Source organism: Mastigoproctus giganteus, chromosome 3, assembly GCF_048544385.1.
Source record: "Mastigoproctus giganteus isolate SK-2022 chromosome 3, ASM4854438v1, whole genome shotgun sequence".
Lineage (NCBI taxonomy): Eukaryota > Metazoa > Arthropoda > Arachnida > Uropygi > Thelyphonidae > Mastigoproctus > Mastigoproctus giganteus.
Genome location: NC_143577.1, coordinates 86,555,288 through 86,580,809, shown reverse-complemented (window position 1 = coordinate 86,580,809; position 25,522 = coordinate 86,555,288). Strand labels below are relative to the sequence as shown.

At 38.2% G+C, this 25,522-nt stretch overlaps 1 protein-coding gene across 1 annotated transcript in view; it reads left to right on the top strand.

The window, feature by feature from the left end:
- LOC150088130 (acyl-CoA Delta-9 desaturase-like) overlaps nucleotides 1-24,888 on the top strand; it is a 53,225-nt gene extending 28,337 nt beyond the window's left edge. Inside the window, exon 5 of the mRNA XM_090370035.1 lies at nucleotides 24,462-24,888. Coding sequence (XP_090226161.1) covers nucleotides 24,462-24,888 — 427 coding nt within the window. The remainder of the gene's footprint in view (nucleotides 1-24,461) is intronic.
- Nucleotides 24,889-25,522: the final 634 nt, after the last annotated feature.

Below are 25,522 nucleotides of genomic sequence, written 5' to 3'. Positions count from 1 at the left end.
GAAAGCGATAAACATAATTAATTTCAAAAATTTGTTTTCTGAACCTATTGTTTTAATATAATTTTCAATATAATCGTTATATTTAGTGCCATGTATATATACACTTTGCATTCTTGGTGTCTTACGGCGTAGAAAACTTGTACCCACCGGCTTGCAAATTACAGTGTATCATTTTTTTTTTTTTTTTAATATATAGTTAAATTTATTTAAATTTACTTAAGTTCACGCTGAGATAACATGCAAATTCAGCTCACGGTCCTACTATAGGAACGGGTTTGCGATCCCGGGCATACCCGAGCCACAACTTATATCTTGTAATGTCTTTAAACTGTCCTACACTCTTTATTTTTATTTCTCCGAAATTATTAGGGCAATCCGAGGACGTAGGAGAAACTATTTCTTATCTATACCACTATTTTTCGCCTTTGTGGAGTTCAGGTTCTATTTTTCCTACTCCTTTAGTTTTTCTTCTTACTATCTGCATGTTTCTCTTTGCGTTAATTTAATTTAATTATTTATTTTTACCGTATCCATCACATAGGGGGCACCACATATTATTTTGACGACTATTACATTATGTCCTAGATACGGTCAATATGTAGTATGTATTATATATTTAATCTTATTTTAATCATTAAATTACGTTCTCTGTCGGGTCAACGATGATTAATATATGCTTACATTTATATTTTACTTATATTTCTTGCCTTTGATTCTAATATTTCTAAATTTTATTATCATCTTTCGATTTATTTATATTCGATTTATTTTCGGCCTATACTGGTTTATATTTGGTTTAGATTTAAATTACTTAGCACATATTGATAATCACAGAAACAGAGAACCTTGTCGTTTTTTGCCTTCATTCTGGGTGGTTGGCCCCAGTTGACGTCATCTAGATTGTCGGTAAAAAGCGATAATAATTATTATTATTATTTTTTTTTTTTGCGTTGTCTTAGGTCCCTGATGGTATTATTGTTGGATTTATTTGCTTATTCTAATGGTTCTTTATATTATCCGTAATATTATAGACATTATGGGTGCATTGCATGATTGCTTGCAACTGCATTGACTCATAAATATTATTTACATATTAGTTACAGTTACTGTCGTTTTAACTTTCTTTACTTTTTTATCAATAATTATAATTATATATATATATATATATAGTTGATGTTAATAGGATCCTATTTTAATCAAAATAAGTTGAGCGGTATAATAATAAGTCTTTTAAAATAGCGCCACATAGCAATAAGGAAGAAGCACTTTGCTACAAATTACGTACTTTTACTGCAGGTATCACAGCGTTACACCCCTGACTTGTTCGTTCATTCCTCACTATATACAGCTACTCGTACATCTGGGGAATGTAATGTTGTCGGCTATAATTTCGTTTCATAACTTTATACATGTACGTAGTTTAATGCGAGTAAGAACCAGATACGGTATTATAAAAGCGTTAAGTGAATGACAACCTGTTTGTAGTTGGGCCGTTTATTTTAACTACTAACCGTTGAAGGGTTATAAAGTGATTGTTTACAAACACGCACATACACACTGAGTGGCCACTTCAATAGATACACATGTCCTTTTCATGAAAAGAGCATCTAGAACTCTAGACGAATCAGTGCTTATACCACATTGAGCCTTATATTATGTCTATGAACTACGTCTGTTCTGTGGTATATACTTTGTATATAAGTGTGCTCCTCTGTTATTGTTCATGGAGTCGCACTCTAGACAAGAGGTCCAAACAGAAAAGCCAATAGAAATGGAGATATAGTGTGATGTAAGAGATACCATGGTAGAATCATCTTCTCCTAGATTGAAATCTTTGTCTGTAAGACTTAAAAGAATGCAGAAAAAAGGACATAGCGAGAAAAAAAATACTTCTTCAGAAGGTGAGGTTAGTGATGTGGATCCACAGGCAATTTCTGAACTGATGACACAACGAGTATGTCCGAAATGATCTTGAAATGAAGGCGATAATCTTGATGAGCAATTAATGGAAGCATTTCAAGACATTAAGAAGATGAGAAAGTCTTTACACTATTTCTTATTTATGCGTCAAATAAACATACTCGTTCTGCAAGGCATGATGCATCGGATATGTAGGATATTCCTGGAGTCCAAGGCTATTTAGAATATATGTGAAAAATCAAGTATTGAGGGCAAGAAATAAAGATTCTGAGACAATTGGAAGGGTGAAAGACACTTTTGCTGATATTCTTAAGAAAGATGAAGGATAAAAGGACAAAGAAATATGAAGAAAAGTAGAAAGGAAAAGAAAGCAAAACGAAAAGGAGAAAGAAGTAATATGCCGTTTTTATGAAGGATAGTGATCAGTTGAAAATGAGTGATGTGAGAAAGGAGATCTTACAATCGATAATGCCAGAGTTGAAAAATGTGAGAGTAAGACGAATGCAAACTATAAGGGATCGTGGTGTAGTCGTTTAAGTAGACCCTGAAAAGCACGTCAAATGTATAAGTTATTGTGTAAAGATCAAGGAAAAAGGATTGGATATTGAAAAGCCTAGGAAGGTAGGGGCCAAGGTCATGATATACACTGAATGATCACTGAATATGACCACCTACCTAATACTTCGTAGGTCCTCTTATGCCCTCAGAACAGCAGCTATCCGACGTGCCATTGATTCAACACGATGTCGGAAGCGCTCGGGAGGTATGGCCAACCAAGCTGTGTGTAATGCGGTCAGCAATGCAGGTATGGAGGTGATTGGTTTATCAAGACGCCTGATAAGCCTTTCCATCGTGTCCCACAAGTTCTCTATGGGATTGATAACGGGCGGGGTTCGAAGGCAATCGATATGCTGGAAGTCAGAACTGTGTCCCTCAAACCATTCCTGCACAACAAATGTCCGATGGCTCGGAGCATGGTCATCTTGGAAGAAACCATTGCCATTCGTAAAAAAAGTGTAACATAGCGGGGTGTACAGAGTCAGAAAGCAGTTGAAGATAGCGGAGACCACTGATACGTTGTTCCACATGCACCAGGGATCCAAGTTCCTGCCAGTGAAACATGCCTTCCACCATACAACCAACCGCCTCCATCGGCCTCCAACATGATGGATCAAAGGTCTCATGTTGTCGATGCCAAATCCGTACATTACCATCCACGGTGTGGAGTAAATAACGAGACTCATTCGACCAGCGCCCCTTCTTCCAGTCTTCTAACGTCCAACTTGCATGCTTTTTGCACCAGGCGAGTCTTTTACGCCGATGAACCTTGGTTAGGAGAGGATGCTGTAAGGGTGGGTCGTCTGCTGGTATAGCCCATATGTGCGAGCGTGCGACGCATGGTTATGCCAGATATTGTTCCGGGTTGGCCCATTTTGTATTGGGTAGTCAACTCTTCAACAGTGCTGCGCCTTTTCGCCTGTACGAGTTGTCGGACCCGGAGCTCACCTCTAACATCAACCTTTTGCTGACTTTTTCAGTTTTGCCGTCGGGTCGTTGTTTGACCGTTTTGACGCTATTCCTGGCAGACTTTAACAACGGCGGCTCTCGAATTCTCCCCACCAATTCAGCCGTTTGGGAAATCAAGGCACCAGCTCGTCGAACATCAACAATCTGTCCTTTATCAAAGTCCGATAAATCCTTCCTTTTACCCATCACGCTCGGAATTTTACTACCTACTGAACCACTGACACCTTATATATGCTACGTAATCGACTAACTCCGCACTCTAGTACCTTACGTGGTCAACGGGTCGCATTCAGTTTTCATAGGGATGGTCATAATTCAGTGATCACTCAGTGTACAGTATGATGCAGATAAAGAGATAGAGAAAGATGAATTTTGAAACAATTGTATTAGAAGAATATGATGCATCTGGGAATAAGTAAAACGTGGTTTTTAAAATATGTCATTGTGAAATCGGTGGCTACCGCTGTGAATAAAAACGCTAAAAATTTGTTACGAGTGGTAAAAATCCCACCTTTCTCTTTTTTGGATAAGTCATATCTTTAGTAATTGATAAAATCAGTATTAGTCTGGTTTCCCAAATTGCTGATATTCATTTGATTATGTTGTAATTCATAAAACTGTTATACCATCAACAAGGACGGAAACCAGGAGAATCAAGTAATTATTATTCAAAATTGGAGTTAAATATTATTAAAAAACTTTAAGGAAAGCCCACCCACTCGTAACTAGCATAGAAGGAACCATGTAGTACAGTGGTAAACTTCCGTTGTAAGGGCAGAAAGGTCAAGGGAAACTGTCTTCCCTTGTAAACATACAAGCGCTCCGCAAGTATGAGATGATACTACAGCAGGAGAAGAATAGTCGCTTCCCGCATAAACAGCAAATACTTTGAGCTCTTTCTGAATGATCTTGATATTGGGGAACAATCTCGCTTGTCCAAAGATGGTCAAGAGTAGCATCCGCGACAGAAGCGCCTCCTTGGCGACCATAAAAATCATGACTTACTTAGGGTTCGTTGCTCGTTAAGAGGTTTAGAAGATGAGTCAACAGATTCTTTGGCCATGACATGATACTCTCACCATCTGAGATTTTGGCCTTGGAACTGGAACATCCAATGAGACGAGCAGTGGAAAGAACCACAAAAGGATTTGACCCTGATATAAAAGAGAGAAGAGACAGAGATAGACGAAAAGGGAATAGAATACAAGAGATATAGACGATATACAGATAGAAGAGAAGAGATAGAAGAGATAGGCAGATATAGAGAGTATAGGCAGGCAAGTAGAATACAGAAAAACCTAGATAGTAAATTTGGAAAGTCGTGATTCTTTTGGTTGTAGTGAAAATACTAATAAAATAATGCCAGTGCGAATCGTATTGAAGCAAGTAGTTCCAGCCAGAGAAAGAGAAGCAGAGAGAAGCGCCCTAGAAGGAAGAAGCTCAAGGAAGCAAGAGAGAAGATACAGTAAAACGGTAAGCTGAAATGCTTTATCATGTATGTATGAAAGTGATAGATTATTCTAATGAAACAGCAGACGGACCTAGCTTTAGCTATAAAAGATGATTCCTTTCTAAACTATTCCTTTCTATGTTTTTATGAATGTTATACATGAGATGCATTATATGTCGCGCTAAGTAGTGTAATGTCATGAATATTAACTGATTAACGTAAAAGCTTGATAATCTAATGTATGCACTTTAACTATTAAATGTCTTAAGTATTAAATGTTTTAAATATTAGACAGAGGGGCATATGGAGAAAGAGATGTTGATGCCCAGTTGATATCTAGAAAAGAGCAATAGCCATAAATATATACATGTATTAGGATAATATATATTGTTATATTAACTGTATGACCCTCTGTAAAAGGAGTGTAACTATAAGGAATCATGGTAATGCTAAATCATTATAATGCTAAACTGGTATAAGTGAAACTGTAATAACTTCTAAATCTAATGACTTTAATGAGAAGAATAATAATATTATGGGAATGAGAGTGATATATGTATGTGTATTTTTCCTTTGTATTGTATTTATATATATATATTAATAAATGATTCTTTTGTTGAAATTTTGCCTTGTTGCTGAACTCCAGAATACATCAGTGATCACCTGAATTGATTAAGTTTAATAAATGTTATTGCGATAGGGATGGAAAGCAACTTTCATTAAATTCCTCCTTAGTTTCACAACGCAGCAGGTCCAAACTGTGGCATAAGGTGAAGATGAGTTACTCTTCTCTCTCTTATGTTGAGGGTATACGAGACCTGGTCCTAAACCAAGCCACAGGGCACACAGATAAGGCCATAACAAATGTTCGAGGGGTACTGATTACGGAGGGAAACTCAATCAAATAAATACAACTGAATAAGCCCAGTACATTTTGGGCTCGTGACGAAAGTGTTTGTCTGTCCTCGAACCCCTGGACAATAAATTGTATATTGTAAATTCTTATAAGTTTAAGAAAGATTTTGATGGAGCCTTGTCCATTGGTCTTTCTATATATAAAGTATATTGGGTTTAAAACTAAATGCTTTAAATGTTTGGCGTTTGGGCATTCCTTAAAGAGGGACACTGTTTAAGAGACACAGGAGATTAGGAACTGTAAAAAGAAATCTTTGTAAGGTTTTATTCGAGAAGAAAGGAAAATGGAGGCTCATGGGGATTATCCTATAAAATATTTGTGGAAAAGTTGAAGTTAAATTCAACAAATTTCTGAATCCATTCAGATCCCTCTGAGGCCTTAACATGAGAGGATTCGATTTATGAAATTTTGGAAAATTGTTTCCTAAAAATAGTCATAACTAAGAATCTGATATGCAGGTCTGTATAAGGAGAGAAAACACGGAGTATCAGAATGATTTGAGGGAGGAAGATTTTACATTAGATGAAATAATTGTTCAGCAGGAGGTTAAGCAGAAAAAGAATAAGAAGGCTTCTTGTCATGATGAAATTTTTGTTGAGGCTTTAAAAGTCTTTGCCGAGGAATGGCCAGATATTTTTTTATCACTATATAATGCATATTTACAAGAGGGATATTTTCTAGACTGTTGGAAGTTGGCATTGTTAAAGATATTACTGAAAAGTAAAGATAAGGATGTTCAAGACGCAAGATCGTATAGACCTATAGCACTATTGTCAGTCTTAGGAAATTTTTAGAGAAACGGAAAGTGTCTATGAGGCAATATGTTTCGTATGTTTTAAAAAACAGAGGTGGGTCATCGGAACATGCCATCTTTGATATGTTATTCAATGTGAAGCATAATATGAACAGATATGCTTTAAGTATATTTGTCGATTTTAAAGGAGCTTTCGATTTCTTATTGCGGGACAGTATTTTGCACAGAATGAGACAGATTGAGTGTCCGTGTAATTTATATAATCTGATGCGAAGCTACTTTACAAAAAATTAAATCATAGTTAAAAATTATGTAGAAGTTAGTAACGGAGTTGAAAGAGGAACTCCACAGGGAGCAATTGTTGGTCCGTTAATGTGGTCATGTTTTTGACGAAATCTTGAATTATGAATAGGAGTGAAATTGAGGTACACTGCTCGAAAATATTAACGGAACAAAATGTTTTTCATGAATATTTTATTGTCAACAGTGTCGCCGAAGGCGAGTATAACAGGCATTGTCAAACAAATTCCGAATATCCAATAGAAATCGACCCACTACCTTACAGAACCGCACAATATGCAAATTATTCATGCCTATAAAAGCACGGTTTGCGACCTCATCACTTCATTCCATATTTTGGCTCGCTCAGCGGGATAGCCACATCTCCAGTACTCAGGATGGCAAGTCATCGTCGTTTAGACCAGTGGTCTCCAACCTTTTCCCGTACAGGGGCCATGTTCAAAGTTAGGTTTGTTTCGCGGGCCGCACCGAGTGATTCGAGAAAAAAATTGTCACATTTTCTATACGTTGTTACTCGTAAAAGGAAGTTTCTATTTTCATGTTACCGTTTTTTATTTTCAAGCTATATATATATAAAAAAAATGCAAATTTCCAGCACTTTTATGTGCAAAAAATCTATGTCAGTGATCTATATTTTTGGATTTTATTAAAATTATAAAAATATTACTTACTTTTTTTTAAATACTTTACTTTTGTTTCTGTTTAAAAGACATCACTTTTTTAAAAAAAGTACTTTACTTTCCCTTTTAAATGCTCATTAAAGAAAATTGACAACCTGAAAAGGATCACTGCTTTTCAATATTAAGGTAAATAAATATAATGATAAACCTAAAATTGAAATATTCGAAAATTTTATTAAGTACAATACAAAATAACATTTACTGGACAAAACTTAATATTTAATGAGATGATTGAGGCTGGATATTTTAAAATAATTGTTCAAAATTTGGTTGCAAATTTGTGACGCCAATCTCAATACATAATGAAGATTATGTCCTGATGGTATTTCTCGATGGAGTTCCAGGTCCTGATGTATTTCTCGATGGAGTTCCAAGTCCTGATGGTATTTCTCCACTTGTTCTCAAAACCTGCGCTCCTGAACTTACTCCTGTTCTATGCCACTTTTATTTACTTTCTTATTCCAAAGGTGTTTTTCCTTCTGCTTGGAAATATGCTCATATCCAGCTAGTTCCTAAAAAGGGTGACAAATCTCTCCTATCCAATTACTTTTACTCTTTCTAAATAAATGGAGCAATCACTTAACCGTCAACTCTTAAACTATCTAGAAACCTTCCATCTGATCAACGATCATCAGTGTCGATCCACAGGTGATATTCTGGCCTATGTTACCAATTTATGGACAAATTCAATGGAAAAGTTCGGTGAAACAAGCAGTTGCTCTTGACATCTCAAAGGCTTTCGATCATGTTTGGCATAAAGATCTTCTAAACAAGCTTCCATCTCATGGTTTGTCAGCTGTTCTTTGTAATTGGTTATCTAGTTTTCTCTCTGACCGCTCACGGTGGATGATGGTAGATGGCTCTCTGTCTTCTAACTTCACTACTAATGCTGGAGTCCCCGAAGATTCAGTTCTTTTCCTCCATTCTTTTCCTCTTGTATATTCCACTTTCCAGTTTCAGAAACCTTTCCTGCTCAATCATCTTCAACTTCTCGAATATCCGCTACCAATTACTTAAACGCCGATCTCCAGTAGGACAAAGACAACTTAGTTGATTTCAATCCTTCTAAAACTCAGTCTTGTCTTATATCTCGCAGAAAGGTTTCTTCTGCTCCTATGCTTATCTCTGGTGACACTCCGATTTCTAAGGAAGATAATATATCTCTTTTGGGGATTACCCTGACTTCTAATCCCTCTTGGCACAAGCACATTACAAATATTTCATCTAAAAAACTTGGTTTTCTCTTTCGCTCTCGGCGTTGCTTTTCTTCCAATTTCATGGAATATTGTTCCCATATCTGATGAAGTGCCCCAAAACCTCTCTCAGACTTCTAGATTCCATTCAGAAGAGGGCAGTTAGGTTAATTAATGACTCATCTCTAACAGAGTCTGTCCACTCGCTGTCTCATAGACGTACTGTTTCTGCTGCATACCTCTTCTACAGATATTTCCATGGGCACTGTTCTTCTGAATTGGCTTCTCTAATTCCCGCTCTCTCTCTCTCTTTCAAAACAGTCCGAACACGTTTCGCCACCAGCCAACATCCATTTACTGTCCAAATTAAAATTCACAGAACTAACTTTTCATCTTCCTCGTTTATTCATTCAACTGTCCTTTTCTGGAACAACCTTCCTTCATACGTATTTCCCGAAAATTACACTCTATAGAAGTTCAAGTCTAATGTCAACAAACATCTTCTTTCGTCTTCTCAAACTCCAACCCATACATGGTACTATAGGTTCTAATACCTTTCGTGTTTGGGGATTTCATAAAAAAAATGCTCATCTGTTTGTTATTCTGTTTCTTTTTAAATATTTATTTGATTTTAAGAGTAAAAAAAAAAAGCTGCTTGCAAACATACGTTGATCCGAACAAAATAGCCATTTCATGGCATTTTCTTTTATTAGCGGAAAATCGTCAGATGGGAAAGCCGTATAGAATTCAAATAGTTTATTTTTCCAGTCTATATACTTATTTTTGAATCATATTTTGGCTTCAAGATCAATAATTTCAATTTGCGATCTGGGATTGTAGTTTTCAACCATAGAAGTAAATGGGTTTTCAAACAAAAACTTGTTTTTTTCATGGGATTTTATATCAGAAAATCGACTTTCAAACTTGTCAAAAAGTAATTGTAATAACGAAAGGCAACGATTCTTTGGAAATGTGTTTCTCCTTTAGCTCAGTACAACATTCAAAGTGAACTAAATTGTCTTTCTCAACTGGAATTTAAATAATAACAACTTATTCTGAGATGATTTGATGTCACCAAGCAAATCAGACCAATTTTCCTTTCCCTTTAATTTTAAATTAAGAGCATTTAAATGACTAGAAATGTATGTATGAATTGCAAGATCAAACAGCCACTCCATATTTGATAGCTGTTTTATTGGTTTCCCTTTTTCTGTGTTGAAACATTCGGTGATGTTTCAACAGCCACATTAAGGCCATGTGATCTTTTAAAATTTACAGTTGAAATAACAACATTCATAACGTTTTGGAGATCCAATACTTTCCCATAAAGAGCTTCTTGATGCAAATGCAGTGAATTCCAATCGGAGTTTCAGTTCCGATATCTATCATTTTCTTGGTTATTTTACCCATGAGCCCAATGGTTTTATCAATCATATTTTTTTTGCACCACCAGTTGTGACTCCTACTAGGTTTTTAATATATAATCCTTTTCGATAGATTGGCAAAGATTTTTACCTGTAGTTGTTCCGCGCATACTCTAAGATCAACTAAATCTTCAACTGGTACAAAATTATCATTAATTCCACGTATGAAGATGAGGAGTTGGGCCGTGTCATTTACATCAGTATTGTCATCCAGTGCCACGTTAAAATATTTCATTTCTTTTTATGTTTTCCAAAAGTTGTTCGAACAAATTCTTTCCAATATCTTCTACTCTTCGCAACTTGTTTGTCGAGACAAACTGTCTTGTATCATTTTTTCGTTTCTCCGGACAAATTTCTTCTACAACTTTTAACAAACAACGCTTAACAGATTCACCATCATTGAACGGATTACTTTCAAAAGTGATCAAATGTGCAACTTGACAACTGGCACGTACAGCAGATAAATTTCTTGACCGATACGTTTTCAGTATGTTTTGTAACTTTGAACACTTTTATTTTCGCAGAACTCCATTATGTTGATCATAAGTTTTATGATTGGAATCAGTGTTATATTCTTTAAAAACTGACACAGTCTTCTGACACACCAGACACACTGCTTTTTCGTGGTAATCAATGAATAAATAGTGTTCAGTCCACCTTGGAACAAAAACACGATACTCCAAATCGATTTTCCCATTTTGGAACATTTTTAATGCTGTTTTAGTTCACTTTCCGCGCGGCCTTATAAAAATTATTCGCCGGCCGGATCCGGCCCACGCGTCGTGAGTTGGACACCACTGGTTTAGACGATTCTTTGAGAAGGCGGACCGAGCAATTGAAGTCGGGCAATGGGCAGGCGCAGGTGGCACGTTTGGCTTAATGTATCATGCAGTGTCTTCACTGCACTATGGAAGCAATTTCAGGAGATAGGAACCATTACAAGAAGAGCATTCATAACAATAGGAAATGACAGAACTTTTGGATGCCACTGGCAGTCGAGCATTGCTTGAAACGAATTTTTAAGAAATGGGACGCATTAGTTTAAATGATTACATATCCCGACAATAAAAATTACTTTGACCTGTATCAATTTGTTTATTTAAAGTTGTGCATGCTTGATGTCACTCGTAAACCGTTTACTCTCTGCTTATTCTATTGTCGAAAGGAAAATGACCAAACAAGTTTTATCACTTTATATACGGTGATATGCACGTGTAGAGGACGAAGCCATGTCCCTCCCATTTCTCTTCAATAAAAACAAAAGACAAGGAAGGGGATTTTTTCCTTGCCAAGTTAATTTTCTTCATTAAGTTATTTTCCTATTGTTCTGTACAGTAAAAAGTTTTCCTTCAATCATTAACCCTATCTATGATTTATTTTTCGTGCGGCATCCTGCACTGTTATTTCCTGTTATTGAACACTGCGCTAGTCTATAACAGGAAATACCATTATGGTTGGGTGTTGCGTAATTTTTGTCGAGACAACTAAAACCATCAGACGTCAATGTCGTATGTCAGAGGGTAATAGGGAAGGGATTAGATGTCGCAGACGGCGGAGATGACCCACGGCACGATTTAGCTTGATGATAGTACGGAAAACCGCGCATAACAATTTGAAAGTTAGCAGATTCCATGTCGTGAAGAATCGTTTGTGAAATTTCTGATATTTTTTCAAATATATTTTCCAAACTTTAGTAAAGTAGCTATTGGGTTAATGCGGTTATTGTGTGAAGACGTTTGCCATTTCATTTTCAGTCTGGCTTGTTCTTGTTGTTGAGTTTTTAGGCGCATCAGCGACTTAGACAATATTGCGCCGTATATATTACGTCTGTAAACTGTTTGTGTTCTGTTATCGATTTGCATGCTTGATGGACGAAAAACCCGAGTATTCGGGAAGAAAAGCCTTGCCACCCTTGCCTGAGACCGACTAACTCATTCACTTTGTGAAAAAGGCCTCCCCTCGTCGACGGGATTCGAAATTAGGTGTTTTTTTTTCCCAGCGTGAGATGGAGGGTGATTATATCAACGGTGCTACTGAGCAGACCAGTCTGGCTTGGTACCTTTTATTTTTATTATTAAAATAGGAGATTCCAGCCAGCCCTCCGGCAACCCTGCCACCTATTTACAACACCATACGGATATATCGATCCTGTCATGTTTAGCAGGATTAGGGATCTACTTTCTAGCATACTGATCCAGCATTCCAAATGAACCTTCTAAGTACTTTTGCTATGATGGAAATAAGTCTAATTCGAATGTATTAGCAACGAATGCTGAATACTTCCAATCCAATAAAAATGTAATAGTCATTATCAATAAACGCAGAATTCAGTCCATCTTCTACCCTAGATATTAATGGCGCACTCGTACAGTCATAGAGAATATAAGAATAAGAACACGAGTCTGGCTTATCGATCCCTTGCCGGAGGTATAAATGCCCACGTCATGAAAGAAGATACGTATCTCGTTCTTTACGATGAGTAAATAACGAGATACCTATCTTCTTTCATGAGTAACCATTGAACTCCAAGGGGAGTCCAACCGATTTTGGCTACCGGCCAAAATAGAAAAAATGCTGCAGTTATTGGATTGTATAGGTTGTCGCAAGTGGGTTGCTGGCAGCAAGACCAGTTATTTACTATTAAAACCATAGGTAGCATTGCCCTTATTGATATAAACATCAATATGAAAATTGCATAATTACTACTAATTATGCATTTTTCATATGCATTATTATTATTATTATTTTTTTTTTAATAAATTGTAATGTACGATTACGACTTTCTGGAGTTCTGTGTAGGTGTTCTCTGGGAGACTTATTGCTGCTGGGCTGTCATGTAGGGTTTTTGGCACCATACTGGTGGTTGACACGGTGATCGGGATGGTCGTTTCTTGTTGCATTTACCACATTTCTTTGATCTCCAGTCTTAGGTTCGTGTATTTCCTGATTTGTCACTCATGGATTTTCTGGGCCAGTGTTGGGCACCACTATACAGATAGGTAGCTTTTTCCTTCTTGTCGGCAAGGGTTATGTTCGGTCCGTCGTGTGGGATTGTCTTGTCTGTTATTATGGCGCAGCCTTAGTACAGCTTGTAGGTCTGTAGTATGCCTGGGGTTCGTACTTGTAATATGGCACACTTTCTTTGATCAACTAGTATTTTTTTGCTAGCTTCTGATGTATTATCCTGGCTACATGGTCGTGTCTACGAGTGTACTCAGTCTGGGGTGATCATCATGAATCTCGTGACAATGTGTTGGATCGTTTCTGAAGTCAGGTGACATCGTTGACATGTGTCATCTAACACTTCGGGCTCCTTGGGGACGTACTTTGTTTAGTTTCTGGTGTTGATTACCTAGTCTTGGATGGCGAGTATGAATCTTTCATTCTCGGGGAAGAGCGTCAAGTCCATGAGCCATGCATTGGAAGCCATTTTATCTATGTGATCTTGATGGACGTCATTGTAGTGTCTGCCATGGAGTGCCTTCTTGATCAATCTTTCTAGCTTTGTTTGTGTCGTCTGGGTGGAGAGGACTCCTCACTTAGGTCGAGCGAGGTATGCCACTTGTCTATCTTCTTATGGCCTAGTAGAGTGCTGCTGCTTTTTTTCCGGAAATAATCCTTCAGGTTAGCTATCGCTGTTTTCTGTTGCTCGATGAGGTCTAGCAGGCCGCTTCTTCCCTCTTTCCTAGCCATTGTCAGTTTCTCCGCGGCTGAATTTGGGTAGTGTTTGCGGCTCTTGGTCATCGTTGTCATTGTCTTTCTCATGATATACTCCATCTCGGTGTTAGTCCAATCTATGACCCAAAGGAGTATGTTAGCACTGAGACTGCATAGGTGTTTTTTGGCTTTAACTGCGTTCCCTCCATTCACCTTTGCTTTCAGCTGGCTTCGAAGTCTGTGATAGTATTTTTCAGTCAGGCCAGCCTTGATTTTCTTGTGCTGTGACTGCTGAGCCTGCATCATCCTCAGGCATTTGTATGTCTCTCCCTCTGTCATGGCTTCGCTCTCTTTACCAGTCTGCAGTTCCTAGTTTCGGCCGATTAATTTCCCCTGATGCAATCCGTGGGTCTTGCATTTGTCTAGACCAAATTCCATCCTGATATCATTGTTGTATTCTTCGGTGGTACAGTGTAGTTGCTGGAGTTGCTTCTCGGTTGCCGCCTAGCGATTGATGTCATCCATGTACATCAGGTGGGTGACGGTGTACAGGTTTTTTCCTTTTGTTCTTTGAGGTTATATCCATACTTGCTGCTGTTGGGCCTGGTGGATAGCGGGTTGGCCGCTAGACAGAACCAAAATGGGCTCAGAGCATCTCCCTGGAAGATTCCACTCCTGATAGGGATTGGTCTGGTTGTTATAATGTTCTCGACCTTATTAGTGGTACTCCATTTCGCTATCGTTGCTTCTAGAAAATTTGTCACTGTCGGATTGACTTTATTATTATTAGTTCATTTTTCCACAAAAATGTAAACCACCCTGGACGGCTTTGTGCCAGGAGGGTGTCCTATTAACAAGAATACATGCATGTCGACCCCGGGATATTTACAGAATTTTACTTATAAATTAAAGGTTTAAATAATATATAAAGTTTGAGAATTGTACATATAGTCAGAAGTTAAACTTATTTGTAGTAAGGCATTATTGTTCAGTGTAAGTGTCCATCGCATTCATCATCTCATAAAAGTTCTCTAGGGTTTTCTTTCTGCAGAGCTTATCTTCGTAAAACTTGTCTGCATTAATTATTTAATAATGAATATTATGTAATAATGCTATTACACGGTAATTAGGTTATTAATGTTATGTAATGCAAAGGGTACTAGGAAAGTTTTGCAATATGACGCAACAATGAATCACAGGAAGCTGCTTGTTGCTGCATGTTGAGACATGTTCATACGTGCATAGTAGCCGCCGCGCCAAGTCGATGGGCTCAGTTATTCATTAGTAGTGAGAGTGTAAAGTGCTTGCGATGGCATCGTGGTCACGAAATGAGATAAGGACAGTTTTGCGGTATAATTTCGTGCGTGGTTTAACCATAGACCAGTGCTTAGAAGAAATGACTCTTGCACTAGATGATGATTGTCCACATCGTACAACGATATTCAGGTGGTATAGAGAATTCCAAAGGGGAAATTTCACTCTGGAGGATTCGGAGAGGCCGGGAAGGCCACGAACGTCAGTTACGGAGGAAAACGTTACTGCTGTGAGGAAAATGCTTGACGAAAACAGGCGAGTGACCTACCAACAGATAGAGGATACTTTGGGCCTAAATGCACCAGTAATTCGTTCGATCCTGCAAGATCATTTGCACGTGAAGAAACTTTGTTCTCTCTGGGTGCCTCATCAACTGACTGAAGAGCAGATGACAAGACGTGTGACGTGGTGCCGGGAGATGTTAAAAAAGTTTGATAAGGGACAATCTCGGTATGTGAACAACATCGTGACAGGTGACGAGACTTGGCTGTACTATTACGATCTGCCGACCAAGGCTCAAAACAAAGTTTGGGTCTTTGATGATGACGACGCACCCGTAATTGTCAGAAAATCCCGATCTGTAAAGAAGAAAATGACAGCTGTATTTTTCAAATCGAGTGGAATTGTGAAACGTGTCGTTTTGGACACACAGAAGACAGTCACAGCTAAGTGGTATACTGAACAATGCCTGCCTAAAGTCATTGGATCTATGAAGAACCTGCGGCCAAAGTCAAGAATGGACACCTGGTACCTCCATCACGAAAATGCTCCAGCTCACCGCGCCAAAGCCTGCACCGAATATTTGACCACGACAGGACTGAAACTTCTCGAGCACCCTCCCTACAGGCCAGACCTTGCTCCCTGCGACTTTGCACTGTTCCCGCATGTGAAAATGAAGCTAAAAGGGAGGCGGTTTTCCAGTGATGAGGACCTTCTACGGGCTTGGGACAACGAGTGTGCTTTACTCCCTAGTGAAACTTGGCAGAACTGGTTTAAAGATTGGTTTCGGAGGATGGAGAGGTGTATTGAATGTAGAGGAAATTACTTTAAAAAAATTAAATAAACAAAGCTGTATTGCAAAACTTTCCTAGTACCCTTTGTACAATCATTACATAATATTAATAACATTCCTATTATATGGTTATAATAATATTGCTAAATTCTGAAGAAGATACAAAAGCTATGAGAAAGCAATGCAGGAAAATCGAATAGCGTATTTTCAAAAATAAATGTGAAACTACGTAAAATTTTTGCCGATTAAAATAAATAAAAAAAAGAACTAATTTAATTACTTTAAGCATGTATTATTAAGGTCTTGAGGGGGCCATAAGAATTACGAGTACTCGTACTATGCACATTTTTCAAGGTCATTTCAAGTAGACCTTCAAATACGTTACAAATTTTCCAGTAAGTGCTGTCATCTATAATTTGTATTTGTAAGTAATTGTATACACAGTTTGTAATACAGAGCTACACAGAAATAGACTTAATAAATAAATAAATATCAGTATATTAATCAGTCAATGGGATACAATATTACTAACCAAACCAGGGCAGCACACAGGCTGGAGGGGTTTACACTGAGGGTTAAATATTATATAAGTGCAAAATAAAAATAGAACATAGATAAACAATACATACTAGTCAGAACATTACACAGCATCAAAAATTAACGTAAAAATATAACTAACATCATATAAAAATATAAATAAATAATAAAAAAAATAGTACAGTAAATGGGAGGATATTGCTCCTGTCTGCCATTGTTCTACGATTTTGGCTTACAAAAGCTAATGAGGGATGGGGCAAATAACAATTAGTTTTGTATTTATATTTTGAATTCTTATAGAACACTTGCGTTTTTTAAATTCTGATTTGAATTTTGGAAAAATTCAATATAATATTGGGTATACTATAAGAATATCTGCATATTTTTCCTCAGTAGCAAAAAACTACAGACGTAGTGTAAAGGACATAATTTCATCTGTATCTCATATTGTGCTCACCCTTCACAATGAGTTACCATGTATTGCACTACCTCGAATAAGTAAGGTTTCACCAATGGAGAAGACTATTGTTACTTATTCTCGGGGGATACACCACCCAGACGGCACATTTCAAGGCTTGTTGGCCTATTGTCGGTGAGTGAAATATATTTAAAAGCATTTATGTACGAAGTTTTCATTATTACAAAGTTTCAAAATTTGTTGAAGGAACTTAACGTGTTCCACTGCTCGCGAAAACTCTCTGCTCAGACCCTAGGTATTCAGGAACTCACTTCGCAAAAAGATAGAGGTAAATATTTATATAAACTTTTAATAAATACATTTTCTGTTTATACTCCATGACCATCAGAGTAGATCACAATACAGAGAAGAACATTGACTGTATTTAGTAGTCAAATGAGCTTAAACCAGTCACTTAAAGCGCGTGTAATTCTGTACTCTAGCAATTTTTTAAAAAAAGAAAGTAAACGAGCGTCATGGACACGATGTAGCCTGCTTAATGTCATGTGAGCTATACTTTAAGACAGAAGGCTAAGATCAAACACCTTTGAAACTCGTGAATCGGTTCAAAAGTCATCTGATCCACTCCCCCAAGATGGAACTATGGTCAAACGTTTTTTTTTTTTTTTTTTTTCCAAACACATTTTTATATTAAAACTTGCATTTCCTTTCCACTTCGTATTTATTCGATTGTCAGCCTATATGTAAATTGCATGTATTCCATGAGGGATAAAAGCCTCAATTTTGCAGCGAAAGAAAAAACAAACGACCCGCGCGAAACTGAGCAATTAAGCCACAACATGAAAAAGATCCCATAAAACATTCGCCCATGCGAAGGTCAAGTATTACTCAACTTCGCCGACGACCACAAAAAAAGAGTACCCATGAATTTGTCATACAGTATGAAAGTGCACCGACACTACCCATTGAAGTACCAGCCAAGGCGCCTCTTTGGCCTCTTGATATATTACATCTCTGTTTTAAACTTCTTTTTCTTCTTCTCTCTGTCTTGGGCGAGATAAAAAACATCCTCAGCTGATTTGCCAGTCCACTTGCAGATGTTTTTCAGCCAAGAAAGTTTCCTCCTCTCCACTCCTTTCTTTCCCTCTATTTTGTCTGCGCGTGTAGCACAGTGGTATCATGACCGCCCTCCCCACACTGGGTGGAAAAGGCCCGGGTTTGAATCCCATCGATGACGCGAGGAACCTTAATGGGCTTTGTTCACTCCGTGGCTGAGTTAGTCGGTCTCAGACGTAGATAGAAAGTTTCTGGGGGTTTTCTGATTCACATTTTTTGAAAATCCTGTTTAGGATTATCCGTTAAACTAGAAGCCTTAAAAAAAAAGGACTTTCTAAATTATGAGATAGATGAGAAAATTATATTTTGCTCATCAAATAAGAAACAATATTTTCCATACCACTAAATGACAGTTTTGTACAGGAGACGTCTCATCATAATAATTAGGCTCATTTGCAAGGTAATATAAATTTACAAAGCAGACATTTGTTTCAGAGTGGTATCCCTCCAAAAAATCAGTTCATGCTTTACTATAGCATTAAATATCGTTGTTTTCCAATTAGTTTTGTTATGCGGATAATTACGACTGGAACAAACTCGTAGGCATTCAGATTGTTTAAAATTTTATAAATAGGACTTTTAAAAATTATTTGAAAGTTCGGGATTTCAAGAGAGTATGAATATAATGATAACAAATACACTGAGTGATCATTGAATTATGACCACCCCTATAAAAACTAAACGCGACCCGTTGATCACGTGAGGTACGAGAGTGCGGAGTTAGTCGACCTACAAAGCATAGAAAAGGTGTCAGTGGTTCAGTAGGGAGTAAAATTCCGAGCGTGATAGGTAAAAGGAAGGATTTATCGGACTTGATAAAGGACAGATTGTGGGTAATCGACGAGCTGGTGCCTCCATTTCCCAAACGGCTGAACTGGTGGGGTATTCGGAAGCTGCCGTAGTTAAAGTGTACCAGGACTGGCATCAAAATGATCAAACAACGACCTGACGGAAAAACTGCAAAGGTCAGCGAAAGGTTGATGTTAGAGGTGAGCGCCGGTTCCAACGACTCGTACAGGCAAACAGGTGCAGCACTGTTGAAGAGTTTGACTCCCCAATACAACATGGGCCCACCCGAAACAATATCTGGCATGACCATGCATCGCACGCTCGCAAGTATGGGCTATACCAGCAGATGACCCCATCCTCTCCCAACCAAGGTTCATCGGCGTAAAAGACTCGCCTTGTGCAAAGAGCATGCGAGTTGGACGTTAGAAGACTAGAAGAAGGTGTGCTGGTCGGATGAGTCACGTTATTTACTCCACACCGTGGATGGTCGTGTACGGATTTGGGTGAAGAACAACTTGATGCTCTTGATCCATCATTCATGGTATCAAAAGTGCAGGCCAGTGGAGGTGGTTGTATGGTAAGTGTAAGTGTAAGTGTAAGTGTATTTAGGGTAAAACGGCACAAGGGGTTCCCCCCATCTCCGCGTAGTTTACATTGTGGGTGAACCAGTTGACTGGAAAAGCCAGAGATTTAAAAGTGTATGGACTTTGTATATGTGTGATGCCTTGTACCGTTGTTCATCTGGTCATTTAGCCGCTGGGCCCCTACTGAGGCCCAACGTTGCCCCACTTACGCCCCGTGGAGGCAGACCAGGAACCCAGTAGTCTGTTTCACTCTGGCAGGTCCTGCCACTTAATTTCCTGAGATTTCGGCGGCTAGGACCTTAAAAAAAAAAAAAAAAAAAAAAAAAAAAAGAAAAAAAAAGAGACAGAAACGCGTCGACGTAGGGGTAGAATCGCTTAGTTTTGCTAGGCCAAGTTATGGGCGTAAGGTAATTTAGATATGTTAGGTTTTTGGGTAGGGCTTTCGCTATCTTATAGATAGAGAGGGGGGGAGGCAGAAGGCTGGGGGGAGAAAGACAGAAATATGGGGCCAATAGAGTAGGTAGCCCCAGTTTTCAGTGGGACATGCCCATGTCCCACCAGAGTAGAAGATATAGGGTGGAGAGGAGAGGAGGACGAAAATGTCCCCCCTCCCCCCAGGGAAGTAGGTTTAAAGGTGAAGGAGGCTAGAATGCCCTCTTCAGATCGCCATATGGCTATTGGCAGCTATTGTTTCATGTTTCTTTATTCATGGGGCAAGCTCCGTCCTTGTGCTTGTGTCCCTCATCTTTAGTTGCAGCCTTTACATTGTGCTGGCTGGTGTCTCAATAGTGGTACTTGATGTCAGTCATTGTAGATGGTGATTAATGTCCTTCTCCTGATGAAGAGGTCTTGTGCGAACTGGGATAATGCTCTATATTCATCCTCAGTATCTATGAAATGGGATTCCAATCCTTTTGGTAGGTATCTTATTTTTGTTATAAGTACTCCTCTGAGGTCTTCATATTGTGGGCACTCGTACACTATGTGATTCCAGCTTTCTGTCTCCCTGCACGTACAGTTTGGGTCCTCAGTGAGTCCGAATCCGTGCAGCTTCTCATTGTAGGGTCCGTGTCCTGTTATTAGAGATGTCAAATGGTACCCTGGGAAGTACCAGGTCGGCTGTTTTGGGTAGATTTTCTGGAGGTCAGGTAGATATCTTCTGGTGGTTGTATGGTGTGGATCATGTTTCACTGGCAGGAACTTGGACCCCTGGTGCATGTGGAGCAACGTATTAGTGGTCTGCGCTATCGTCAACTGCTCGCTGACTATGTACACCCCACTATGTTACACTTATTCCAAATGGCGATGGTGTCTTCCAAGATGACAATGCGCCGAGCCATCGGGCAATTGTTGTACAGGAATGGTTTGAGAAACACACTTCTGACTTCCAGCATATCGATTGGCCTCCGACCTCCACCGATATCAATCCCATAGAGCACTTGTGGGATACAATGGAAAAGCATATCAGGCGTCTGGATACACCAATCACCTCCATACTTGCATTGCTGACCGCATTACACACAGCTTGGTTGGCTATACCTCCCGAGCGCTTCCAACATCGTGTTGAATCAATGCCACCTCGGATAGTTGCTGTACGGAGGGCAAAAGGAGTACCTACGAAGTATTAGATAGTTGGTCATAATTCAGTGATCATTCAGTGTATAATGATAATGATCACAAAAAAATTAGTTGCTCAATAAGTCAACATGACTTATTGAGCAACTATTTTTTCACCCAGTGTAAAAATGAACGTAAAAATGGTAAATTTAATTATAAGTTATATACAATTCTTATAAATTGTGTTCTTTAAATTTTTAATATAATTTAATTAATTAAGTTATTCTATTTATTCAAATTTAAGCTATTCTAATCTCAATTATTGTATTATTTGGTTGTATAACATCACTTACTCTGTAATATATAAGTGTGAGTGAAAACAATTTTTTTTTTTTTTTTTGATACTAATACCTGGTACTTTATTTTAAAAAATAACCCACCAAAATCTAGGCACGTTATACCATCCATACACCACATTTTTATGCTCCTTTCTTCCATAAAGGTCTTTGTTGACGTTAGCACCATTCTTTGACGCTTTACGTGAAAGTCGATTTCCTCTCTCTTCATTTCTCAGTCCTTCAAAAACATGAAATCACACAACGTGACCTGTGCAGATGATTCTAAACCTCTTCTCAATGAAATTCCTGGATGGCGGTGGTTGTTACAGTGGGTTGAGCTGCCATTACCATTTTCATTGGTAATAAAATGTTATTAAGTTACTCATTGACATCTGGTTCTGAAGAAGTCACCCTGATTAGGGACTTTCGTCACTCATAAGAGGTAAAAAAGAAAGTAAAACAGGATTTTAAGGTAATAATTTGTGAAAGACGTGAGTTAATTTCGAATGATTAGCATGCTTTATTTTCGTTTGCACTTTAGACGAATGAAGTGCGAGAAGTGGACGTAGCTGGCAAATTTTAGTTTATTTTTCAGAAAGCCACGTTGCTATTTCGAAACTGATGTTTGTAGGCGTTTGGTTTTATGCTGCATGTGTTCTGTAGTCGATTTACTGTTTACTGGACAGAAAAACAGAATCTTAGCCGTGTGAAAAGAACTCATAAAAATTCCTCGCGACATTGATTGGACTCGAACTGAGGTCTTTTACAGTTGGTGTGTGGAGTACGCTGATTATCTGATTATACTAACTGTACTACCCACGAGAGCCATTTGCAGGAGAGGAAGAGAGAAAAAAACACATCGGAAATTCATATTGGTGAATCCTCATATCTCTGAATGTAATGGTGGTAATAAAAAGAATGTCGGGTGTTTTTTTGTTGTTTTCTTTTTTCAGATCCAATTTATTTTTTTTATTTTTAAAAATTGATGGATTATTAGCCTCTGTGTACTGTATTTGGAAGGAAGGAGAATAGATTTTTAGCTTTTTAAGAACTTCATATTCTGTTTTAGAACTGTACCTTGAAAACCAGCTGAACGAGTTTGAATAAACAGTTCAGTATTTTTGTTGTTTTTTGGATTAATCGGCACCTCAAACCATATTACTCCAGTGTGATTTCGCCGACCAATTCGAAAAGTTGTATACGTTGAAAAACTCGGAATAATTCATGAGAAAATCTCTACTCCCTCTTCCTGATATCCACTGATTACAGCCCGATTAAAGAGGTCTTTGACTTCCTCCTGTTTCAGATGATATTCTAATTCAGGCCTCTCTAAACGAGCGAAAAATGTCAAAATCTTTATGCTGTCACAAAGGGCTACATAAGCGCAGAGTGCATAATAGAAATATTATTTCATATTAGGGTTACCGAAGAAAACAAACTGATCCACCTACATGTATGTGCCCATGAACTGTACTTATTTTCTGTTCTGATCAATTTTCTGAACGAAAAACACGAGGTTTTGGGAGAAAAACCATGCTTCCTTGGCTGAAACCAACTAATTCAGCAATATTGTTTAAAAGGTCCACAAAACGTCCTCCTGCCATTGATAGATGGATTCGAACTGTGGTCTTTTCCACCGGGTATGGGGAGGATGTCATTATAATGCAATAAGCGTGATGCCAATCCAGTTTCTACGTTACACCCCATTTGCATCTGTAAGCACTCGATGAATGGTTACACTAATGCAGCATCATTGATGCCACTGTGCTTATTTCACTTATTATAATTAGCCATATGGTGCAAGGAAACCTGAGGCTTTTGCTACACCAGCCTAAAAAAAAAAATAAATAAAAATTCTGAGTTGCCCCAGAGCGAGCGAGAGAGAGAGAGATAGAAGGGAATCACCAAGACAAGATGATGAGAAAGAAGATTATGATATCCAGCTCAGGACCCTGGGTGTGCCAAGCCCATACTCACTAGATGTGAGCCCCTGGGGGTACTTCGTCAAGACATCGTTGTACAAGTTGAGCCTGCCTTCCACAAGACAATATTTATTTTGAGTTTACTCAAAAGTATTAGTTATGTACCTTTATTGCATATTTAAGTACCTTTTATTGCATGTTTGTGAAAAACGGTTACTGTGAGATATGTTCTTATTTTTGAATAAATGTTATTTTTGTACTTTTGCTACTTTGCCACACTTTGCCTTATTAGTATTTCGAAAAACCTCTGGGTATAATGCAGGTCTGAACATGCTGAAATTGTCTTTCCATGCCCTTGGATCTAATGTGTGTGTGTGTCCTAGATTTCGGTGCGTCAGTGTGCCCTTGGGAATAGTTATATTGCTTGCATACTGTAGTGACAGGGAATTTATAACTAACTGTCCATGTTCCTTAACTTTGTAATTTACTTTTTATATTGGCAGTCTATCATTTATGGAGATTTCCCCTCCGTGCTGAGTTAGTAGGTCTTAAACGTGGATAGCAGGAGTTTCTTCACCGAAAACTTTGGTTTTTCGTCTAGTAAAACAAGAAAATCATCCACAGATCACACTCAGTTCAGAGACATGTTGCACATTAACAAATGAGCTGGTTCTCTGTGGTCCTAATATGAGAGTTTTTTTATTTTTTACTATCATTTATAGATTTCGCGTTGTTAAATTCCAATGAACATCGTAGGAGAGCCGTAATCTAGCTTATCAAGAGCTCATAGACCTTTTTCCTATAGGCAAATGTCACTTTTACACCTATAGCTTCACGGGTTCCCGAAATTTCCCCTTGATAGATATTCTACTTATCGCGCTGTAATTTGATGCTTTTGTAATTTTTCACGCCAATCTTGTAAAAAATTACTACAGGTAAGTGTAGCTATTATTAAATAAAATAATTTGGTAACATTGAAATTTATTTACATTAAGTGTTATTACTGCCAATTATTTTCTTTCTTTCTAATACTCTTTTCACCTTTATTTCCAGATATTACGGGGCACTGTTTCTTTTAATGTGCATTTACTTGCCAACCGTGCTGCCTACTTGGTTATGGGGAGAGACCTACTGGAATGGCTTTTTTATAGCTGGATTAGGACGTTATTGCTTATCCTTGAACGCCACGTGGCTTGTGAACAGTGCCGCTCATTATTATGGCTACCAACCGTATGACAAACACATCGAAGCCAGGGAAAATCCAATAGTCTCCATCTTCGGATTAGGAGAAGGATTTCACAACTACCATCATACATTTCCTTGGGACTACTCCACTAGTGAATTAGGATGGGTGCTTAATTTTACAACAGCTTTTATCGATTTTATGGCTGTACTTGGTCTCGCGTATGATTTGAAATATGCAAGTCGTAGTGTTGTTGAAGAGACCAAAAGAAAAGCCAACCATTACAATTCCAATTAAATTATATTTAATCGTTTTACCAAGAGATTAGCTTCTCTCTCTCTCTCTCTCTCTCTCTCTCTCTCTCTCTCTCTCTCTCTCTCTCTCTCTCTCTCTCTTGTTAAATTTAGCTTTTAACTAATAGATAACTGAATGGCGTGTTTTAACAATCATTATATTACCATCTTCCTCTGTAATTATTAGCCTGCTAATAATTGCCAAAATGTTTTATTATTTTTTATTTTTGAAGGGTTTCCTACTTCTGGCGTGGTTGTATTAGGCTGAAGCTGAAGATTGGTTGTTGTAGGGTTTTAGGCCATATTGCGCCGTTATTATGTTGTAAATTGCGCGTATTCTGCGGTAGATTTGATGTTTTCTGGACGATAAACCATGGAGAAAAACCATGCTATCCTTGTCTGAGACCAATTAACTCAGCCACAGTGTGAAAAAATACCCGTAAAAATTCCTTGCTTCTTTGAAGGTATTCGAACTCAGGTCTTTTCGATCTGGTGTGAGGAGGGTGGTGGTTATACCAACTGTGCTACCCACAAAGGGGGGGAAGCTGAAGCCCTCGCAAGGGGGAATCCCCCTTCCTCACATAATCCAAGTATATGCCGTTTGTCACAGCACACTCTAAGAGAATGACAAATGGCAT